General features: G+C 35.0%; 1 protein-coding gene across 1 annotated transcript in view; it reads left to right on the plus strand.

The window, feature by feature from the left end:
- Positions 1-411: 411 nt before the first annotated feature.
- The window catches only part of NUP155 (nucleoporin 155), a 51299-nt gene continuing 30232 nt past the window's right edge, over positions 412-21478 (plus strand). The window contains exons 1-13 of the mRNA XM_005898537.3: positions 412-717; positions 3875-4012; positions 5577-5673; positions 7390-7460; positions 9419-9511; positions 10348-10514; positions 12233-12338; positions 13151-13224; positions 13516-13607; positions 15564-15661; positions 16136-16288; positions 18351-18451; positions 21028-21198. Of these exons, the coding sequence (XP_005898599.2) occupies positions 561-717; positions 3875-4012; positions 5577-5673; positions 7390-7460; positions 9419-9511; positions 10348-10514; positions 12233-12338; positions 13151-13224; positions 13516-13607; positions 15564-15661; positions 16136-16288; positions 18351-18451; positions 21028-21198 (1518 nt within the window). The 5' untranslated portion in view covers positions 412-560. The remainder of the gene's footprint in view (positions 718-3874; positions 4013-5576; positions 5674-7389; positions 7461-9418; positions 9512-10347; positions 10515-12232; positions 12339-13150; positions 13225-13515; positions 13608-15563; positions 15662-16135; positions 16289-18350; positions 18452-21027; positions 21199-21478) is intronic.

Here is a 21478-nt window from a genome sequence, read left to right on the forward strand (position 1 = left end):
ACCCGAAGCTCGAGGCACCCGGATCCAAGCGCGCGCTGAACCCACCAGAACACGAGCAAGTCTGCGCAGCACCCGCAGTAACCGGCTCCCACTCACCCGGCCCCTCCACCCCTCCTTCCTCTCCACCCCTCCTTCCTCTCCACCCCTCCTTCCTCTCCACCCCTCCTTCCTCTCCACCCCTCCTTCCTCTCCACCCCTACAGACCCCCGTCCCGTCCCTCCCCTTCCCTTGGCCCCACCCCTTTTCCCTTCCACCTCCGTCTCTCCCTTCCTCCAAGACAACACCGACTTCCCCACCCCTCCCCAAACAGCCACCTCCCTCTCACTTAGCTCCACCCCTAACGTCCACCCCCTCTATCAAGTTCCCCTTCTCAGCTGCCAAATTAGATGCAAGCTTCAAATTCCCCACCCGATGAACCGGAAGTGCGTCATGCAGTGGCGCCGGGGCGCTCGTTTGGCGCGCGCGCTCTAAGCTTTGGGCTTGAGCTAGCGTCTTGGGTTTTGTCTTATTTCTCCTTGCTTTTTGACTTTCTCCGGTCGCTGTTGTCTTCGATTTTGGATATGCCGTCTTCTTTGCTGGGGTCGGCGATGCCGGCCTCCACGTCGGCCGCAGCCCTGCAGGAAGCTTTGGAAAATGCGGGGCGGCTCATCGACCGTCAGTTGCAAGAAGACCGCATGTACCCGGACCTTTCCGAGCTGCTCATGGTGTCTGCTCCAAGTGAGTGATCGTTGCCCAGTTGGTGACTGTTTCTCAACCCAAAGGACTCTCATCTGACTCCATAAATAGGTCTCATCCCCAGGGTAAATGGACGAAGACATCCTGAGAATTTAGGGCGCTCGTGTGGGTTGCCATTCCCTTCTCCAGGGGATCTTCCCAACCCAGGACTCAAACCTGGGTCTCCCTCATTGCAGACAGACTCAGTACCGTCTGAGCCACAAGAGAAGCCCTAAAGGGGAAAAGAGCCCATTTTCTATTTTTTCCTTCTCTCACCCTTCATCACAGGCAATTGAGAGGCTGGGAATGAGGAGCAAGCCCCCATTTGAGGCAGAAAGAGGCAAATATTTTAACCTTAATGAGCTTCTCACTACCTCCAGGTGTTTATCGCTAAGACTGGATGAGGAGGATCACCTGACCCAAGTTTCATCTTTGTTAATATCTCGTGTTACTATCGGAGTAAAACCGAAGAGTAAACGAAGTTAATTTGGACATTTACTATGTTCGCTGAAAGATATGCCTTGTTATGTGTAGCGTTACTGTAATATGAAATGCTGAAGGGTATGAAAAAGAACTACAAGCGGAATGAAGAAGGGAACAGGGAAACAAATGATGATGGGTTAACAGGGAGGGTAGGGCAGATTTTGTGCCAACAAAAGACAGGTGTCAGTACAATATTCTGTTTAATGGTTTTAAATTAAGGTCAGGCTCCTCATAGCACATAGAATCACACAAGTTGCTAGAAAAGAAGTGACCCCTGTGTGAGGTGGAAATTGGAGAAAAGTTGAGGAGAGTAAATAAGAAAAGCACAAGGTTTTGGCAAGCCTGAACCAAGATATTTTAAGCAGGATGATTCCCAGGTGGCTCAGTGGTGAAGAATCCACCTGCCAGTGCAGGAGATGAGGGTTTGATCTCTGGATTGGGCAGATCCTCTGGAGAAGGAAATAGCCACCGGCTACAGTGCTCTTGCTTGAGAAATCCCATGGACAGAGGAGCCTGGCAGGCTACAGTCAATGGCGTCAACAAAGGAGACAGACCTGGCTTAGCAACTAAACGACGACAGTATTTGCAATGTAAACCTAAAAGACAGCTCCTGCAGTTTAATAAAATTCATTGACTTAAAATCAGAGAAAAGACAGGAACAAAGCAAGGAGTATTTATTCCTGACAGCTACTCACCCGTGGGCTTGTCTTGTAAGAACTGAGTGACCTGTTAGCAGCTCTCATTTTGAACAGCACCACTCCCTTTGACCTCCTTATTTCTGAAAGCAAACTGAAAACAGTCCATATCTTCTGTCTTCTTTTCATATCTCACCCCAGTTCAACCTGTCCACCTTTACATACAGCTGCCTCGCTAACCAAATCTTTTCCTTCTTCCATCCTATTCTTTACATCCTTGTTCCAGTTACACTGAATTTAACACGTTTACTATAACAAGAGACCCCCCTCTTTGATTTTTCATGTATCCGTCATCATTTCTAGAATGTTCTTCTTTGCCTAATAAGCTGTTCTTCCAGGCTCCATTAAATATCACTTTCTTTCTGTAGGCTTTCGTGATTCCATTGTTTTCCCACTGCCATTTAACAAGCACAGTGTTCTACAGGAAATGTATAGCTGAGTCCCTTCACTGTTCACCTGAAGCTATCACAACCTTGTTAATTGGCTACACCCCAATTACAAAATGTTTTTGGTGTTCAAAAAAAAAAAACTTTTAAATTAAAAAATAGTGAAGTGTCTCCAAAAATTATATTTTAATATTAAATAGAATGTATGCAATTTGCTTCAAAAAATACGTTAGGGAAGAAGTGGATAGGACTGATATATATAAAACATGAGACGGCACATTACTGGTAATTTTTGAAGCTGGATACTCAATACATAGGGATTGACTGAATTTGTTCTCTAGTTGTATAACTTTTTAAATTTTTCATAAAATTGTTTTGTATGTCATTTTCCCGCAACATCTTTGTACTTTAGAGAGGCAGAAAATAGATGATTAGTTAGATCTAAAACACCTTGTTCAGGACTAGGAGGGACTAGACCATCCCATTCTTGCCCTTAGTGTCTAGGCTTTAGCGGAAGAGAAAAGTTGCCAGTTGAGAACACTTTATAGAGTAGTCTGATTCCTCTCCACCCTCCCCAATAAAATACTGCTTTTGTGGTATTACAGACATACCTCATTTTATTGCTGTTTGTTTTATTACACTTTGCAGATACCGGATTTTTGTTTTTGTGTTTTTACAATTGGTTTGTGACAACTCTGCCTTAATCAGATGATGGTTAGCATTTTTTAGTAATAGAGTATTTTTAAGTTATGGTGTATACATTGTTGTTTTTTTTTTAACCATACTGTCGCATGCTTCAGCTTCAGTATAGTGTAAACATAACTTACATGCACTGGAAAATCAAAAAAAATTTATGAGACTCGCCTTCTGGGGATGTTCATTTTATTGCAGTGGTCTGGAACCAAACCCACAACATTTCTGAAGTGTGCCTGTATTGGTGAAGGGGGTGGGGCTTCCCAGGTGGCTCAGTGGATAAAAAATCCACCTGCAATGACAGGAGACTTGGGTTCGATTTCTTGGTTGGGAAGATCCCCTGGAGGAAGGCATGACAACCCACTCCAGTATTCTTGCAGGGAGAATCCCATGGACAGAGGATCCTGGCACGTTGCAGTCTATGGGGTTACAGAGTCAGATGCAGCTGAGCATGCACACATGAGGGGATGGGGGAATGTGTGATGGGAAAAGTCATGGGTTGTTTTTAAGTGGGAAAGGAAATGCTGTTTTTTCCTCAGTCAGTATTTTGTTTGTCCACAGTTGTTTTTATCTCTAAAGCAGTTTTATGATTTTTTTCCCATTTCAGATTAGTAAAATAATAGAAAAACACTATAAATTATTGAACTAACCATTTCTTTTCTTGCAGAGATAAGTCTTTGTTAAAGCCTTTTCAGTGTTGAAACCAGGAATTGCACCCCATCTCAACACTAGAATTCCTCAGGCCTCCTTTGTGTCAGATCAGAACTTCTTCTCTATATACCTTTAGAACCACCAGGCACACAAGTTTATTTTTGTAGCCTGCAGTACTTCTGCTTGCCCATATGATGCCCAGGACATGGTTATTTTAAATAAATGCTTTGTTTCTCGTTTTATTTTTTGTAGATAATCCCACTGTTTCTGGCATGTCAGATATGGATTATCCCCTGCAAGGACCTGGCTTGCTGTCAGTACCCAACCTTCCAGACATCAGTTCCATCCGAAGAGTTCCTCTCCCACCTGAACTTGTTGAACAGTTTGGACGTATCCTGTTCCTTTGTGTTAACTATTTAAAATATTTAAAACTTAGTGTTCTCATTATTACAGTATTTGTTTTGTGTCTAATTAGTGTTTTGTGTACAAGTTCATGTAAGGATTTTATTTAAAATACTTTTAAGTACATGGGTAGTTTGCCATGTGCCTAGAAAATTTCATAATAAAATTGAATGTTGAAAATTGAGTCATATTTTAATTGTTCAGGGACATTGAGGAGAGTGAATTGTTTACAATTAATTCTGCATTTTTGAATGACGTATGGTAAGGTGATACTTTCCTATTAAGTAGGGTGGGGAAAGGAAGTTTTTCCTACCATGCTTTTTCAGTTCAAAGGCCAATGGTTTTTTTTTTCCCCCCTATTTTAACATTGAAAACTGGGAAGTGGCTCTGAAAATATTTAAGCAAAAAATTCTAGGTATTTCCGTCTGAAAATACCCCCCAAAAGGTTTTTGGTGTGTTTTCACACTTACAGGTGTCTTAGTTTATTAGTGATTGCATTTCCAAGGATTACAATAAAAATCTACACCTAAGGGTATAAGAAACTGAAGTACTAATGCCCTCTTCATAGACTGAGAAGTTAGAGGAGATTTCTTATCTTCTAAAAGTAAGATTTTATTTGCTTTTCTTAAAGTGTGGTATACCCTATAAAAGGACTATAGAGGTATTTGCTAGGAAGCTTTTATAAAAATCAATCTGTAACTCTCATGATTAAGACATCAAGATCCTATATGAAAAATTTAAGACTTTCAAAACTATGTTAATCTATTGAGGGTGAAAGGGTTTCATGCTTCAATATAATGTGACATAGAAAAGAAATGGAAAACTTTGGAAAATGTAAAAATAAATAGAAAAATCAATATAAATAAATAAGTAAATAGAGTAAAATCTAATTGATATTTTCCCTTTAATTTTCATTGTCTCTTTGAGACTTTGTAAAATAGTGTTACTAAATATATAATACATCTTATCTTTCACTCTTCTCTTGCATAGTTTCTTAATATTCTTTAATCCTCTGTTAGTACAAGAAATATTTCCTTTAATTAGAAAATGATTTTGTTTTCACAGTTGTTTAATTGTCATATAATTACATAAATCTTGGTCTATTTTTCAGTTTCTATGAGGATTATATATAGATTGTCACCTAGCTATGACTTTAGCTTACCAAGTGTTTTTTGTTTTTTATCACTCTCTCATACAGTTGGAAAAACTGGTCCAGTAAAACAGTTTTAAATGTCAGCTCAGTATTACTCAGAATCAAGATTTTTTTTTTAAGTTAGTAATGGCAAAAACATTACATTTGTTATTTTGTGTATGTTTTAAATGGTCAGGTAGCCTATTTAGAAACAATAAATTGTAAGTGTTTTGGTCATACACTATGGCTTTCATTAAACTCTTTGGAAATAAAGATGTTTCATTTGCTCTTTCTACTGAAGAATGAATAGGTCATGGTTTTTTAATTATGTGGTTTTATATGATTTTTAAAAAAATCTTTTGAAACAAGTTTAAGGAAGAGGGGTTGAAATCATTCTGCCTTACATCCATACCACCTCAGACATGCAGTGTAACTGCATGATGGGCGTGTTCCCTCCCATCAGTAGAGCTTGGCTCACCATCGACAGTGACATATTCATGTGGAACTACGAAGATGGGTATGTATTTATGGCTGGTTTGCTTTAGCATGATTAGATTTAAATTATCTTTCTTGTAACAAGTAGTCTACTCATTAGAAGCTGCCTGGCTTATCTTTCATCCAAGTCAGTGCTTCTCAGTATACATACTCCCTGGGGATGGGGTTAAAATGTGGATTATGTTATGGTCATTCTGAGGAAGACCTAGGGACCTGCATGTAACAAACTCCCAGGTGATGCTGGGGATCCGGGTACCACTCTGAGTAGGAGTCTGTTTCCCAAACTGATACCCTGTAGTAAAGAGAGTCTATCAGTGATTCTTTGAGAGATAGTATGACTTCCTTTTTTTTTTTTTGATTTGACATTTTGAAAGACCTGTTTTCCCTGCATATCTATGTGGAGTGGCAGGTTGTTAGTTTATCTTAGCAGTGTGTTGTTATTCTGTGGGCTTGACCTTGTGTAAATTAAATGTATATAAAAGGGTCTGAGTGAAGGCCCAAAGCATTCTTGCTTAAAGTTTATTGATCTGCTGCATTTTTTTTTGGCTGTGCTGGGTCTATTGCTTCAAGGGCCTTTTCTTTAGTTGCGAGGAACAGGGCCTTCTTTAGTTACGGTATGCGGGCTTCTCATTGCAGTGGCTCCTCTTGTTGCAGAGCAGGGGCTCTGGTGCATGCGGGCTGCAGTAGTTGCCACTCCCAGGCTCAGAGCACAGGCTCAATCATTGTGGCGCTTGGGCTTTGTTGCTCCATGTGTCTCCTGCATTGGCTGATGGATTCTTTACCACTGAGCCATCAGGAAAGCCCTGATCTGATGGTTTTACTCTTGGCTATTTGGAAAAAATTTTTGTCTTCCGTTTCTCCATCACATTATCTTTAGGTGAGGGGCGAGATAACTAGAGAAAGTTCTGTATATATAGTTGTTACTCTTGCTCCTAAGTAATTAATGTACTTGTTAGAAACACACATACAGTGTCATTGAATCAAAACTGATACTACTTGAGAACTTGAAAGTTAACCAATTTTGTTGGCTGGGGTTTTTTTTTTTTTTCTTCTTTAAACTTTTCCTAGCTATTTTTATTGTTGAAATGGTATATGTCATAATAGCAGTGATATAATATTGTGATTATTCTTCATGTATCATGCACGTTGCCCCAGTTTGCTGTATTACACATATGTATTCATTTTTGCACTAAAGAGTAGAACCTTTTAATTTAGGCATTGATCTCTTCAAGAAAACCTAAAAAAAAAAATTACGAAATATATAGATGTGAGAATAGTTAAAGAGGGTTTCCATGTTAATGAAAATTTTTATATTTCTGTTGGCATCTAACATACCCATTTAACAGCTACATTGAGCTTATCATGGATCAGAGGCCATTGAGTGCTTGAACAGTATTGAATAAGATAAGCGTAGTCCCTGCCCATGTGGAAAGTCTGGTTCAGCCTTACTGTGTATTCTTCTGAGAGGGTCTTCTTGGACCTGCCACAGCAGTGGATTGCTGTCACTGGAGACTTGCAAACCTGGGGAGGATATTTGGAGTGGAAACCAGCATTCCCCCTTTTCATGGTTTATGTGTAGCTTTAAGCAGACCTTGTGCCTCGCTCTTGACACTGAAACAGTTCTGTTTGCTGGTTCTATAGTCTTTTTTGTGTATGTATATATTCTACAGTTTTAAAGAGTAGTATAAGATAAAAGCTTTTCTGTATGTATAACATGTTTTCCTTCTAATATCGACAGAGGAGACCTTGCCTATTTTGATGGGCTTAGTGAGACTATTCTTGCTGTGGGGCTTGTGAAACCAAAACCTGGTAAGAATTAAAAATAGAAAGATGAAATTATGTTTGTATATCCTTGGATTCCAAATATTTTAGGACTGTTGGAGATCATATTTTAGGTACTAAATTTCCTGTTGAAGTTTTGTTCTGAATTTTAATTAGAAATATAAAAAGTGATTAGGAATATTTAACAGTTTACTCACTATAGTATAAGTGAGTCTGCCTTCAAAATTGTTAAATTCTTGAATTTTATCTTGCTTTTTATTAGTCTTTCTTGATTTACCTGAAGTTTCTTGCATTATACATTTTCCAATAATTCCTGAATATAATGTAAAAACCATTTTTAGTCTGTGTGTTTTCTTAGTCCCGGTAGCCCATGGACATGAGAACAGAGTACAGAATAAATCCTAAGAGAATTCACAAGCATTGTTTAACCTAAAACAGATTTCATCTTCAGTACGCTAGGTGTTTAATCATGGCTACTGACAAGCAGAATTGATTGATTTAAATTTAATATACATCTCTTTAAAATACATCTCCCTATAGAAGGAAATAATAGATGAGATTCACTTGTTTACAAGACCTTAGTAGGAATTTTTGAAGTGTAGTCATTTGAAATATAGCCATTTTGAAATTATACTAATTCACATAAATATAAATGTGCAGTTTTATGCACTGTTTTTATGTGATTGCATTGGACATATATTTCCCTTACATAGAATTTTATAGCAGCCTTTACTGTGCTGTATGTTTCTGTATTTTGTTTCTTCATTGAAAAGCTTGTTCATATGAAAGTCAATAGCTGTTCCTGCCCGCTATCATAATAAATACTAATTGTCCATCTTAAATAGTTAAACTTTGTTCTCCTCAAAAGTAATTTTCAGTACAAAATTGAAATGGGAGGTCTTTGATAGGACAATAAAGGTGTTATCTTTGATAAATTTTCATAAATGTCAAGCTCCTTTAAGTCAAATTCTGAAATATTGGGTATATTTTGAAGTCATTTAGTAAAATGTCTGTCCTTCAGCTTTATTGATGTGAATCTTGAAACACAAAATTGTGACCTTTGTCCCCCTTGGTATTCATCAGTGAAAGTAAAACCAAGTGATGGTAGAAGCTTTGTTATGTTTTCTGACATTTAACACCCAAATGAATACATACAAAAAGATGTCCATTATCATAAGATACATTTGCTTTTATTCTTATCCGTGACACACTAATTTCTGGATATTATAGTATGGAGTACATGTACCATTTCATACCACTCCAGACTTTTAAAATTTAAAATTTAAACAGTAGTTTAGCATGAATTAACATTTTAATATTTTGTACTTGGTTTACTGCCTTCTCTGAATCTGTGAATTTATCTGGCTGTGATCCTGAAACTTATTTCATCTATAAACTCATTTCTGTGTCTGTGAGTTTGACTATTCCATGAACTTCATATGGGTGGAATTATGTAGTATTATCTTTTTGTGACTGGCTTGTTTCACTTAGTATGATGTCCTCAAGGTTCATGACTATTGGAGCATATGTCAGAATCTCCTTTTTAAGGCCTAGTAATATTCCACTATATATTACATACTACATTTTGTTTACCCATTTATCAATTGACAGTAACTTGAGTTGTTTCTACCATTTGGGTTTTGTGAATAGGATTATGAACATGAATATAGAAGTGAAGTTTAATTTTAATAAACCTAAACTGTTTTATAATGTAACCCTCATTTAAATATCATTAAATGCTATAGTGTTTGTTTCAAGTTTTTTTTTTAACTTCTATTTGCTTATTTAAATGAACACAGTAATGTTTTAACATCAACATTAAATTAGGTTGACACTTTTCATATACCAGTTAATCTATTGTGTTATTTTGTCACTGAGTTGTGTCCAATTCTTTGCTCATATTAAAAGTGACCATATTCTGTTAATACTTAAATGTTGGGTATTTTCCAGAAAATAGTCCCTAACTCATGTTTACTTTATCTTAGGCATCTTCCAACCTCACGTACGACACCTCCTGGTTTTGGCAACCCCTGTGGATATAGTGATTCTTGGACTCAGCTATACTAATTTGCAAACAGGTATAGCAACTCACATGTTGTGTTTTTTTAAATAAAAATATGTTGCCCAATTTAATATTATAATTGAAAATTATTTTTTTTCAGTAAGTTAACTTTCTGAGCTCTTTGCTCTTAGGAAAATAATACTTTCCTATAGATATAATATCTTTCAGATTAGTAACTCCACAAAAGAATTATTTTGGATTATTTGCCATGTTAATGTACCTTTCTAAAATGTCCAATGTAAAACAAGGGTAATAGAAGAGAAATAGTTGCCACTAGTAATTTTTCAATAATGCCTTCAATGTCTTTTTTTTTTTTTAATTTAAGTGGCCATTTTAACATACGGAACACAGAAATATACATTATTCTTTCCCTTAAAGTAAGATGCTATCAATCAATTTATTGCAAAAACATTCAGTGGTTTCTTTTGCATTCTAGTAACATTTTAGGTAAGATAATATTGAATTTCGGAGACTCCAATGAATGAATATTGGGAGGGTAAGAGATTAAAAAAAATAATTAATGATTATTACTGCCATATCCCTAGGCTTTTTTTTTTTGCAAAATTTAATACTTTGGTTTAGTTTTTTTGTTTGATGTTTTACTATGTTTTCTATATATATGCTATATATTTTATATATGTTATACATACATACTGAAGATTCTATTTTAACATGAATTATAAAATTGTTTATAACAGACTATAGTAATTTTAAAACGTACATTTTACATACATTTTTGAAATTTTTTAGCATATCATGAATTCAGTAAGAACATCAATTCTGAAGACAATACACTGATTGTGTTAAACTTTTAAAGAGTTAGTAAAGTGATTCCTATATTCTTCCTTTTAGGTTCAGGAGTTCTCAATGACAGTATGTGTGGTGGAATGCAGTTGCTTCCAGATCCCTTATATTCTCTTCCTACTGATAATACTTACCTTTTAACAATAACTTCCACCGATAATGGCAGAATTTTCTTGGCTGGAAAGGATGGCTGTTTATATGAAGTAGCATATCAAGTAAGTATGGCATTTATAAACATTTTTTTTTCCTCCCTCTTGATGGGGTATGGATTGGTAAGTTTTTGTCTTTATTTTCTAATTATATAAGTACATTAATATATTCTTATGGAAAGTGGTCAAACATACAGTTTAAGTTGTAGTCCTTCATGGCTACACTATACTAATAAAACCCAGTCCTCTCCCCAGAGGTAACAGCCATTATTGATTCTTTATATGTTTTTGTAGAACATGATATAAAACATCTTTGAGTACTGGAGTGGGTTGGCATTGCCTTCTCTGTTTGAATACCTATAAATATGTTTTTAAATATCTATGCGTATGTATTTGTGTGTGTGTATACTTATATATAAACATATAGTGTACTTCTGTGTATGTTTTTACTTGGATTATTGCTTATGTTTTGTTTCCTAATTGACATTTTTCTTTTTTTCTTTGTTGTTTTTTTGCCAAGTCACATGGCTTTCAGGATCTTAGTTCCCCAGTCAGGGATTGAAACCAACCCCAGCAGTGAAAGTGCCCGAGTTCTAACTACTGCCCTGGGAATTCCCCATAATTGGCTTTTTTAATTTAATTTTGTCTTGAAAGTCTTTCCTTGTCAGTATCTGGTAGATAGATAGATATTACGCTTTGTGATTGGTGCATGATTGTCCATAAAATGAATGTACTGATTTATTTAACAGCTCTTTTCTTGATGGACTTCTAGGTTTTTATTGCATGTTTCACAAATAGTGGTATAAGTGTTCTTCTGCAAGCCTCCTTGAACCCATGTGTAGATATTTTCTAGTGTGGAGACTTAGAATTCTAATAGTTGTATTGTCATGTATATGTATTTCAACTTGTATGTTTTCCTTATTCCCTATTACAAGTTGTAGACTCTGTGATCGTATCCCTTTCCCCTCTCTCCTCACTGTAACACTGGCGTTTTCAAACTTACTAACTTTGACCTATCAGAAGAAAAGTGTTTTGTTTTTTTATTACTAGCTGGGTTGAGCATCTTTTCATGTGTTTTTGGTCATTCGTGTTCTCTCTACTCTGAAATACCTTTGCTCCAGTTGCTTTTTTCCCGCCCTTTAACTATATTGTTGCCTTTTTCATAAGTTAAGGGGTAAGAAACTGACAAGACAAATGTTCTCATAGTCATACAAGGAATTCATGGCAGAGATAGGATTAGAACTGAGGTTAGTTTTTTATGTTACATTGTATCTCTTCCTTACCCAATTTCTCTTGATTTTGTTCACTTTATAAAAAGGTTCTGTTACCGATTTAAGTATGGCAAAACTCAATGATTGAGGGGCTGACTGTAGATTATGATGGTGATGGCTACTATTTTTTAAATTTCCATTTAGCAGTAGTGTGAAGAGTTAAAAATACCTCTATCCTATGTACTTTTGACACTTATAAACTATGGCTATTATTTCCTTGCTTGCTTTCAAATAGAAATTTTTAAGATAAAGTGAATTTATTAACATAGCAGTGTTGAGGTTGCTGGAATAGACATAGCTGGTTTAATTGACAGCAGTGATTTTAGTTAAACACATTTTTAAAATTTTAATTACAGGACTAAGCTCAGTACTTACTTTGAATAGTATGTCTTTATTTACAGTTATTGGCATTTCACTAAAATTTGAGAATGCTTGTAAACGGGTATATAGTAGTTGCTGTGATGGGGGTACCTACCTACATTTACAAGTCTTCTTTCATTTTTTTCTTTTAAGGCAGAAGCAGGTTGGTTTAGCCAGAGATGTAGGAAAATAAACCACTCAAAGAGCCCGCTTTCTTTCCTTGTTCCTTCATTACTACAGTTCACATTCTCAGAAGATGGTAAGTAGAAAATAAATTTGGTAAACAAAAGATTTTAACAAATTATTGACCTAACATTTTCTTAAATTCTTCTTAATTGAAACAGTCCGTATTAAATAGAATTTGTTGTATATTTATATGGTCTTTTAAAGGGAGAAGGGATGATAAAACAGAGACAGCGTGAGTTTTATTCCCAAATTCCTATAAATGTAGCACCTTAGAATGTGTGTCTACTATAGCTCTGTGTACTTAAACCAACCATGTCTGTATATGAGAGAGTTAGACTTACAGAGATTTAATACATGTTTTGCCCCCTCTAAAAGAAATTCCCAGCATAAAATGAATATATCTGAGTTTTTAATGAGAGATATAGTCAGGTAAAGTAATTTTAAAATGCTTCAGTAAGGTAAGATAGAAGCACCTAAAAATGTTAATATGACTGAATTTTTAAATTATTTATTTTAAACAATGATATATTAGAAGTTTCTTGAAGGACTAGACCAGGTAGAACTATTTTACATGTTTTTAGCATATGGTAAACTAAATGTTCATTAAATGTTTGTTAAAAGAAGGAATAATTTGAAACCTGGTTTTGGTTTGGCTTAAACAATTAATTTAGAAGACAGAAAAACTTATTTATGATGCTATTAGCCCAGTCACAGTATTTGATATTTGCCTTTTTTTTTTTTTTTTCACATGATGTCTGACCTAAATGCTTCCTAGCTTTGTTCTGGTGCAACTTTCCTAAGATTTAACTACAAAATAGCAGTTTTAATTTGCTATAAGCAGCTACTGTGTTTGATTTGTTAATTGCTTGGATTTTTTTTTTTTAGATCCTATTGTTCAAATTGCAGTTGATAATTCAAGAAATATTTTATATACACGATCTGAGAAAGGAGTAATACAGGTAAGACTAATATTTTGCCACCATATAAAAGCGGAAGAATATCCCTGTTTTTAAGAAAGAAGACCTAGTCACTCTTGGCTTTTCTTATGAAGTCTGTGCTTTAAAACAAAATCCCAAACCACTTCTTATGGCACTAATTTTATGAAATTGTAAATCTCTGAATGTTTTCCTACCTATATGAAGTATCAGAATTAAAGGACTTGTAAAAAGGAAAAGTTTATTAAAAAGATCATTTGTAAAATGTATACAGTTTATAATCATGTTTAAGTGGGTATAATTTTTTATTCACAGGTGTATGATTTGGGCCATGATGGACAAGGAATGAACAGAGTTGCCTCAGTGTCACAGAATTCTATTGTCTCTGCTGCTGGTAATATTGCTAGGTAATATATAACTTATTGTCAGACATTTTATTTACGGGCATAATTATATTAGTTATATGCAGTATACTAAAACTACTCCCTCTTCAAAATATCTCTAGAAGGTAAGGAATGTTGGAGGAAATGACATTCTATTTTATGTTTGAAACAATTCTTAAAGATGCTTCCTTTTGTTCTTAAGTTGGATGGTTTGAAACGTAAGGCGGACTGACTGGTTTTTCAGTGAAAAGGACACCTTGACCTGTGTTTTTCCTTGGAGTTTTAAATTATGCTCTGAATGGTCTGTGCAGGCATTACAGATATTATGACTAGGAAACCAGAAATCTCAAAGCGTGTCCCTGTTTGTAAATACTCCGCCCTTTTAACACATCTACATAGTAATTTCGTTAGTCTGATAAGTGACACAAGTACCATTTGGGAACACAGAATTTCAGAATTGTATTATTCTCACTGTCTTCTTGGGGAAATTGAAACTAAGAACTGTTACAATTCGCCTGAGGTCTAAAGTCCTAAATAAGTGCTGAGACTCAGCCTAAAAGCCAAGTCTTCAGACACTGTGCACTGCTGTTTGCATATGTCACAATTGACTTAGCTGCAGAAATTTTCTTCACATAACACCCGACTTTTCAGCTTCTGTTGTCTGTGTGTCTGGGTCACTGCTGCGGTCAGATATCCTAGTGATAGCATGGTTTCTTTGCTCCTCAATGACCAAGAAATTCTTTAGGCAGACAATTTAAAAGGAAGAGTTTTCTTTTTTTCCCCCAGTTTTTTTTGGGAGAGTTTTTCACATCCACAGAAAAATGAAAAAAATAGCATGATGAACACTGATATACCCTTTATCTAAATTTACCAGCTGTTAACATTTTGCTTCATTTGCTCACTGTTTTGACCTATATGGGGGCTTCCCAGATAGCACTAGTAGTAAAGAACCCACCTGCCAATGCAGGAGACGTAGGAGATGCAAGTTTGATCTTTGGGTAGGGAAGATTCCCTGGAGGAGGAAATGGCAACCTACTCCAGTATTCTTGCCTGGAGCGTCCCATGGGCAGAGGAACCTGGTGGACTACGGTCCATGGGGTTGCAAAGAGTCAGATAGGACTGAGCATGTGCACACACACACAAACACACCCATACACATGACCATATGACTTTTATCCTTATGTCCTTCACTTTCCGTATCCTAAGCTCTTATATACTGTATTATCATTACCACATCTAAAAAATGAATAATTTTATAATGTTCTAATTGTATAGTCCATATTAAAATTATTGTCTCCCACATCTTTCATAGCTGTTTTTCTTTACATTTTTCTCCACATTCAGTCATAACTCATGAGCTACATTTGTCATTAGTTTGTCTCTTTAATATAAAACAGACGACTTATTGCCCTTTTCAAATGTTAACATTTAGGAGGGCGGGACAGGAAAGTTATTAGTAGCATATCCCAGTTTCTGAATCTGTCTTATTTTCCCCTTATTTATAGATTCAGGGTAATACTATTTTAACTAGTATTACATGATGTGAGCTTCATAGAGCCTTACATTGAGGCACATAATACCAGTTTTCTTTTTTTTTTTTTCCAATTTTCCTATTGATTGATTAACATTTGATTAAGATGGTATTCACCAGAGCTCTCCATTATAAAGGTTCACTTGTTCCCCTTCTTAATCTTTGCAATGATATTTTAATGTTCTAGAACAACTTGTTGAACCACTTACCCAATGGACGTAGCCTTCTCTTATGGTCTTTGAAAAAAGGATTACTCTTAACATTGTTAGTATGAAAAACACAGAATCGAGGAGTTTTGTTAGTTCTTGCTGCTGTTGCATTGCTTTCTAAAAACTAGTCTTAAACTATTTTAGCATATTTAAACATGTAAGAATCCTGGTGGAATGTGTTCCTGGTAATAATTTAGTAGATACATTTAAAACATAAAGTTCAGCTTTTCTTTCTTCTAGGACCATAGATCGTTCTGTTTTTAAACCAATTGTTCAAATAGCAGTGATTGAAAACTCCGAATCACTGGACTGTCAGTTACTGGCTGTCACACATGCAGGTATGTTGTTGTTTTATTTGTGTGCTATTACTGCGATAACTTTATGATCTTCAGGTTTGGAAATGTATGACTGGAAATGTGTTTCTATTTCTGTATCTGTTTTGTCAAGCTATATTTATAATTCATAAAATGAAGGCTTTTGAAAAATCAAAAGATTCCTCAGGCTCTGTCTTCTGATTTTATGGATGTAAAACCAGGCCTGAAAGGTAAAGTGGCTATTATTTAGTGACAGAGTCTGGTCTTAAAGTCGTAGACTCTTTCTGGTGAAATGTGTTGATTTATCTCCCAGTTCCAAGTGGTGTTGTCTTAGAAACCACTCCAGCTAGTACAGTATGTGGTGATTTAAGATCAGTCAGGAAAATGAGATGTGACTTTAACAGAATTCTCTGTTTTTCTGTGGAGTTGCTTCAATACTATATATACCTTGTATCTTTTATTTGCTGTTAATGACAGATAATTTTATTCCATGATCAGGTGTAAGGCTGTATTTCAGCACTTGTCCGTTCAGACAGCCATTGGCACGGCCTAATACACTGACACTGGTCCACGTCCGCCTGCCTCCTGGATTCTCTGCATCTTCAACTGTGGAAAAGCCTTCAAAAGTACATAAAGCTCTTTATAGTAAAGGTAAATTCGGAAATACTGTCAGATGGGATATTAGATGTTTAAAGTTTTAAAATTAGATTGCTTTGTGAGGCATTTGAAAATAACAAGGAAACTTCCAATAAAATTCAGAAAATTTTGGATTTTTTTATCCAGTTTTTTTATCTGTTTTTTTTTTAGCTTTTATTTCAAATTTTTTAAATGTCAGTTTTTTCATTGACATATGACATTCATATATATAAAAATATATATATATATAAATACTGTAGTTTTTAATATCTAAGTATTTTTAAGTTGTTTTGAACTTAAAAAGTACTTGTATATGAACTCACTGGTCAAAATCAGTGTTACATCCATTGTGACAGACTTTGAACTTTGTTTTTTCAGGATGGTTAGGAAAACTTGAATGACTTTTCTGATACCATTTGTCCATGTCTTCATGGACATGGAGAATTTTGCATCCAGGAGTATGAAAGTTTGATGATGAACTCTTGGATTCATAATTAACTTTAAAAAATGAGATTCTAGTTAAACATCAAAACTAGAAAAATCTGTGTGTGCTTTTCTCCAATGTGAGAAAGCATCTGTTAGCTTATTTTGATTTTATAATAATTTTAAAGCCTTTTCTGTACTTATTCTACTATGTCTTCTAATGTTTTATTTTTCAACACCCAAATGAAACTTGCCTTTACAAATGGAATTTTTTCAAATACATTGTAACATGCAGCTTTACAGCATAATTGAGATACAGTTTTTAAATACCATAAAATTTAGCCTTTTAAAGTGTACATTCTGGTAGTGTTTATTCACAGAGTTGTATAACCATCACTGTTACCTAATTTCAGAATGTTTTCATCACTCCTAATGTTTCATCATTAGCAGTCACTCAGCTGCTAATGGGTAAAGAGTTCCTAATAAGTCCTTTTGCCATCCTTATGCCAATATCCCACTGTGATTACTATTGCTTTGTCATAAGTTTTAAAATTCCCATTTCAACATTTTTTTTTTCAAGATTCTCTTGACTATTCTAGAACTCTTTAATTGTCATATAAATTTTAGAATCAGTCTGTCAATTCTGCAACTAAAAAAAAACAGATGGGATTTTGATTGTTGAAAATATAGATGAATTTGGGGGGTATTCCCATCCTATAAATATTGCCTTCAAATCCATAAATGTGGGATATCTTTCTGTTATAACCCCTTTAATTTTTTATAGTAATATGTAAGAAACAACAAATTTTGCATTTCTTCACTATATTTCTAAGTATTATTTTTGATGCCATCATAAATAGAATTAAGTTTTAAAGCTAGAAATCTATTGAGGGAAAATATGGTGGTTTCAGTTATGTGCATGATACAATCAAATTTCAGTTTTTCAAACTTTATACACTAATTTTAAGAAAACATTTGAGTGCTACTTGATATAAACTATTCTCAATTTCTTACAAGCTAGTTACATAACTTAATAATTAATTAGGATCCCATCACCTATAGTCAGCCAATGGACTCAAGTTTAATATCACTAAAATCAGAATGAAGGGAGCAAATCAATGGGAGGAATTGGAACTGAGCTTAGGAAAGCATATTTCAAAACCAAACTATAATGTCAGCTAATATTGCTTAGGTAATTCTTTCATAGTACATTTATCTCTGCCATTCCACTAGTAACTTCCATCATTTTTATTCATGGAGTATTTGAATTAAACGGTACATGAACTCTATTTCACTGAATATTACATACCATTGATTGTAAGTCAACAATTTTTTATGTACTAAATACTTTTAAAAATATAATAATTAAATTAATAAGCTTATTGTAAACATATACTAACTTTAGAAATGTACAAATAAGTTGTATTTATCTGAAAGAAATAATGTTTACAGTCTAGAACATTTAGTGATGCTACCCTAGCAGTGAGTATATGTCCTCTTAGAGGATTTATTCTTTGTTTATTTTGCAACTTATTTACTTATAAAGATTAATATGTATATTTATGTATCCATACTAATGTTACTAACATTATTACGATTATTGTGGAGGTGTATTTGACATCCTATAATGAGATTTTATGTATTAAACTTTTAGGTATTCTGCTGATGGCAGCCTCAGAAAATGAAGATAATGATATTTTGTGGTGTGTCAACCATGATACATTTCCTTTCCAAAAGCCAATGATGGAAACTCAGGTGAGTTATCTGGAGAGATTTTAAAGAATTTTTTACATAATTTTAAATGAAAAACAAAATTATGAGAAGCTTTATCTTCCGATTTATTACTGTTTGCTTCTAATAATCTTATATGGTTAGCAGTCTTACTGAAAAGAAGTATATACTGTTAGTTCTTTGTTTTTCCTAAGATGAGAAGTCAGTATGGTACTCAGTAAAAAAATCTTTAAAGAAAACATTGGAACCCGTTTAGAATATTTTCCTAAGGTACCTGAAAATAACTATATCTTTCTGACATTATCTTTGTCCCATTTGAATATATTTTTAGTTATTATGAGGCCATCTATTTTAGTTATGACTTAGAATTTTATTCTGTGATCTCTTTAATTTGTAGTTCCGCCTAAATATTTAACTTTTTTCTTTTAATTATAGAAAATTTCAAACATATGCGAAAATAGAATGGTAAACTGAATCCCACATTAAGGAATTACCCTTCACTCCATCTTGTTGATCTCTTTTTCCCGCATATACAAATGTATATAAATGTATACATATGTATACGCATATACAAATGTATACATATATAAATGTATATATGTATACAAACACATAATTGTGTTTTAAAAGTAAATATTAGGACATACTCCATGAAGTCAATGGAGAGGTCCTGGGAAAAAGATGTGGCCCCCACCTGTCCTGGCCCAGCCCCACATCTGGGCCACTCATCCCAGCCCTGAAGGTGCTGAGAAGAGGCCAGAGATGCTCACTCCTCTGAGTGTCCCCTGTTCCACTTCCATCTGTCCTCCTAGATGCCCTCACATAGCTCCTGTTACCTGCATCTGGAGGCTGCTGATCAAGACAGATCAACCAACCCCCACTAGGGTCTGAATGTCTGAGAGTCTCTTTGGAGCCATCTCTTTAAAGGCATTTCAGCTCTAGTTGTTACTGCCTGCTTTTGGTTATTCTCAAACTGAATCTTCTTGTCAGGGGAAGTAGGAAAATGTGTGTGTAGGTGGGTGGAGGAAGACCCCAATCCTGGGAAGGGGGAACATGGTTTGAATGGGCTCTTCCAAGTTTCTGATGTGGCCTAAGCAACTGGGGTAAAGGCAGGTAGGTATAGCGACAAGGAGCACCTTTCTCAGATTCTTTTCTTTATCCTTTAGGGTTTACTGAGCACATAGTGTATGCCTCATTCTGTGATAGACTGTAAGGATTCAGAACTCGGGAAGATATAAACCCTGTCTTAATGGGAGCACAGTGTTAGAGGGTGCAGGTTTGAAATCTGGCTCCATTTTCTCAGGGCAGTGACTCAAAGGATTTAATATGTCTCTGGCCCTCAATTTCCTCATCTGTAGTAGTTTTAATATTAATAGTACCTACCTCTATGGGGTGAGAGTGGGATTAAATGAGTTCATGTGTTCAGGGTGCTCAAAATACTACCTGGCACATAGGAAGTACTCGATAAATGTTAGCTATTATTTGCTTTTGTTTTTAAAATAGGTACTATCATAGTGACTCAGACGGTAAAGCGTCTGCCTACAGGGCTGGAGACCCGGGTTCGATCCCTGGGTCAGGAAGATCTGGAGAAGGAAATGGCACCCCACTCCAGTACTCTTGCCTGGAAAATTCCATGGACGGAGGAGCCTGGTAGGCTACAGTCCATGGGGTTGCAAAGAGTCGGACATGACTGAGCGACTTCAATGTCAGTACATCATATCACTTCATCTGTATACTTGAGTTCTCAAACAAATGTGGACTTAAAAAACAAATGTAAATATAGCTCATGAACATTAATAATCAAAATCTGGTCTCCCCAATACAGCTATAAAAGATATTAGGACGTGGAAAAATTCTGTATTGACTGGGCATTAGATTGTATTAGAGAAATGTTAATATTCTTATATGTAAGAATAGTTTTATGGTTTTGTAAGAGGACATCCTTATTTTTAAGAGATGCATGCAAATATATTAATATTTAGTGGTGACATGATATTCATAACTTTCAAATAGTTCAGTTATTCAAAAAATATAGAAAGAAGAAACCAAATATGGCAAAATGCTATCAATTGTTGAATCTGGGTATCAGGCATATGGACATACAGTGTACTTTCAACATTTTATTGATGCTTTAAATTTTTTATAATAAAGTATTTTAGAAGACCACCAAGATACTTTTTTAAAAAGAATATCTTAGTTTAGAAAGCAAATATACCTTCAGAAGAGAGCAAAACCATGTGTCAGGAAATTTGAGCACTGAACCCTACCAGTGTAGATCAGTTCACCCTGGAAAGAAGGTAGAAGGTATATAGTCTTTGGTTACTGAAAACATTGTAGTTATAGTATATACTATATCTAGTTTATCTTAAGAAAAATTTGCCTTTTTCTTCTGGTATGAAAAGATTATTTACTATCATAGAAGATGCTCAATCAAAATAATGGGTATTAAAAAATTAAATACTGACTTTTGAGAATATTCATCCTAATTTATTATTAATTTATTAAATCCTACATTTATTCAAAGACTGTATCCTTTTTAGAAGATTTTGCTTTATGTAACTTTAATTATATGTATACAAAAATTTATTTCTTCTACATAGATGACTACTCGTGTTGATGGTCATTCCTGGGCTCTTTCTGCAATAGATGAGTTGAAAGTAGATAAGATTATCACACCCTTAAATAAGGATCATATTCCAATAACTGACTCACCAGTTGTTGTACAGCAGCACATGTTGCCTCCCAAGAAGTTTGTTCTCCTCTCAGCACAGGTACGTGCATATCCTGTTAAGGCAGAGACAAAAAGAAGCCATATTTAACATTTTTGTCCAAGTATTCTGCGATAGTTGCTTAATAGAGTCATTTACTTAAGCACTTAGGAATATTTACTCTTAAAATATTCTTCAGGAATAGTTATAAATACCAAAAATGCAAAGTAGTATACAACATTTTTTAGTATTTATTTTTTGAGTACTAATGCATTGACAGAATTCCAGTGGTAAACCGAGGGGTATACACAATAAAATCTCCCTTCTGGTTTGGGTCCCCTCC

Source organism: Bos mutus, chromosome 20 (assembly GCF_027580195.1).
Source record: "Bos mutus isolate GX-2022 chromosome 20, NWIPB_WYAK_1.1, whole genome shotgun sequence".
NCBI classification, from domain to species: Eukaryota; Metazoa; Chordata; class Mammalia; order Artiodactyla; family Bovidae; genus Bos; species Bos mutus.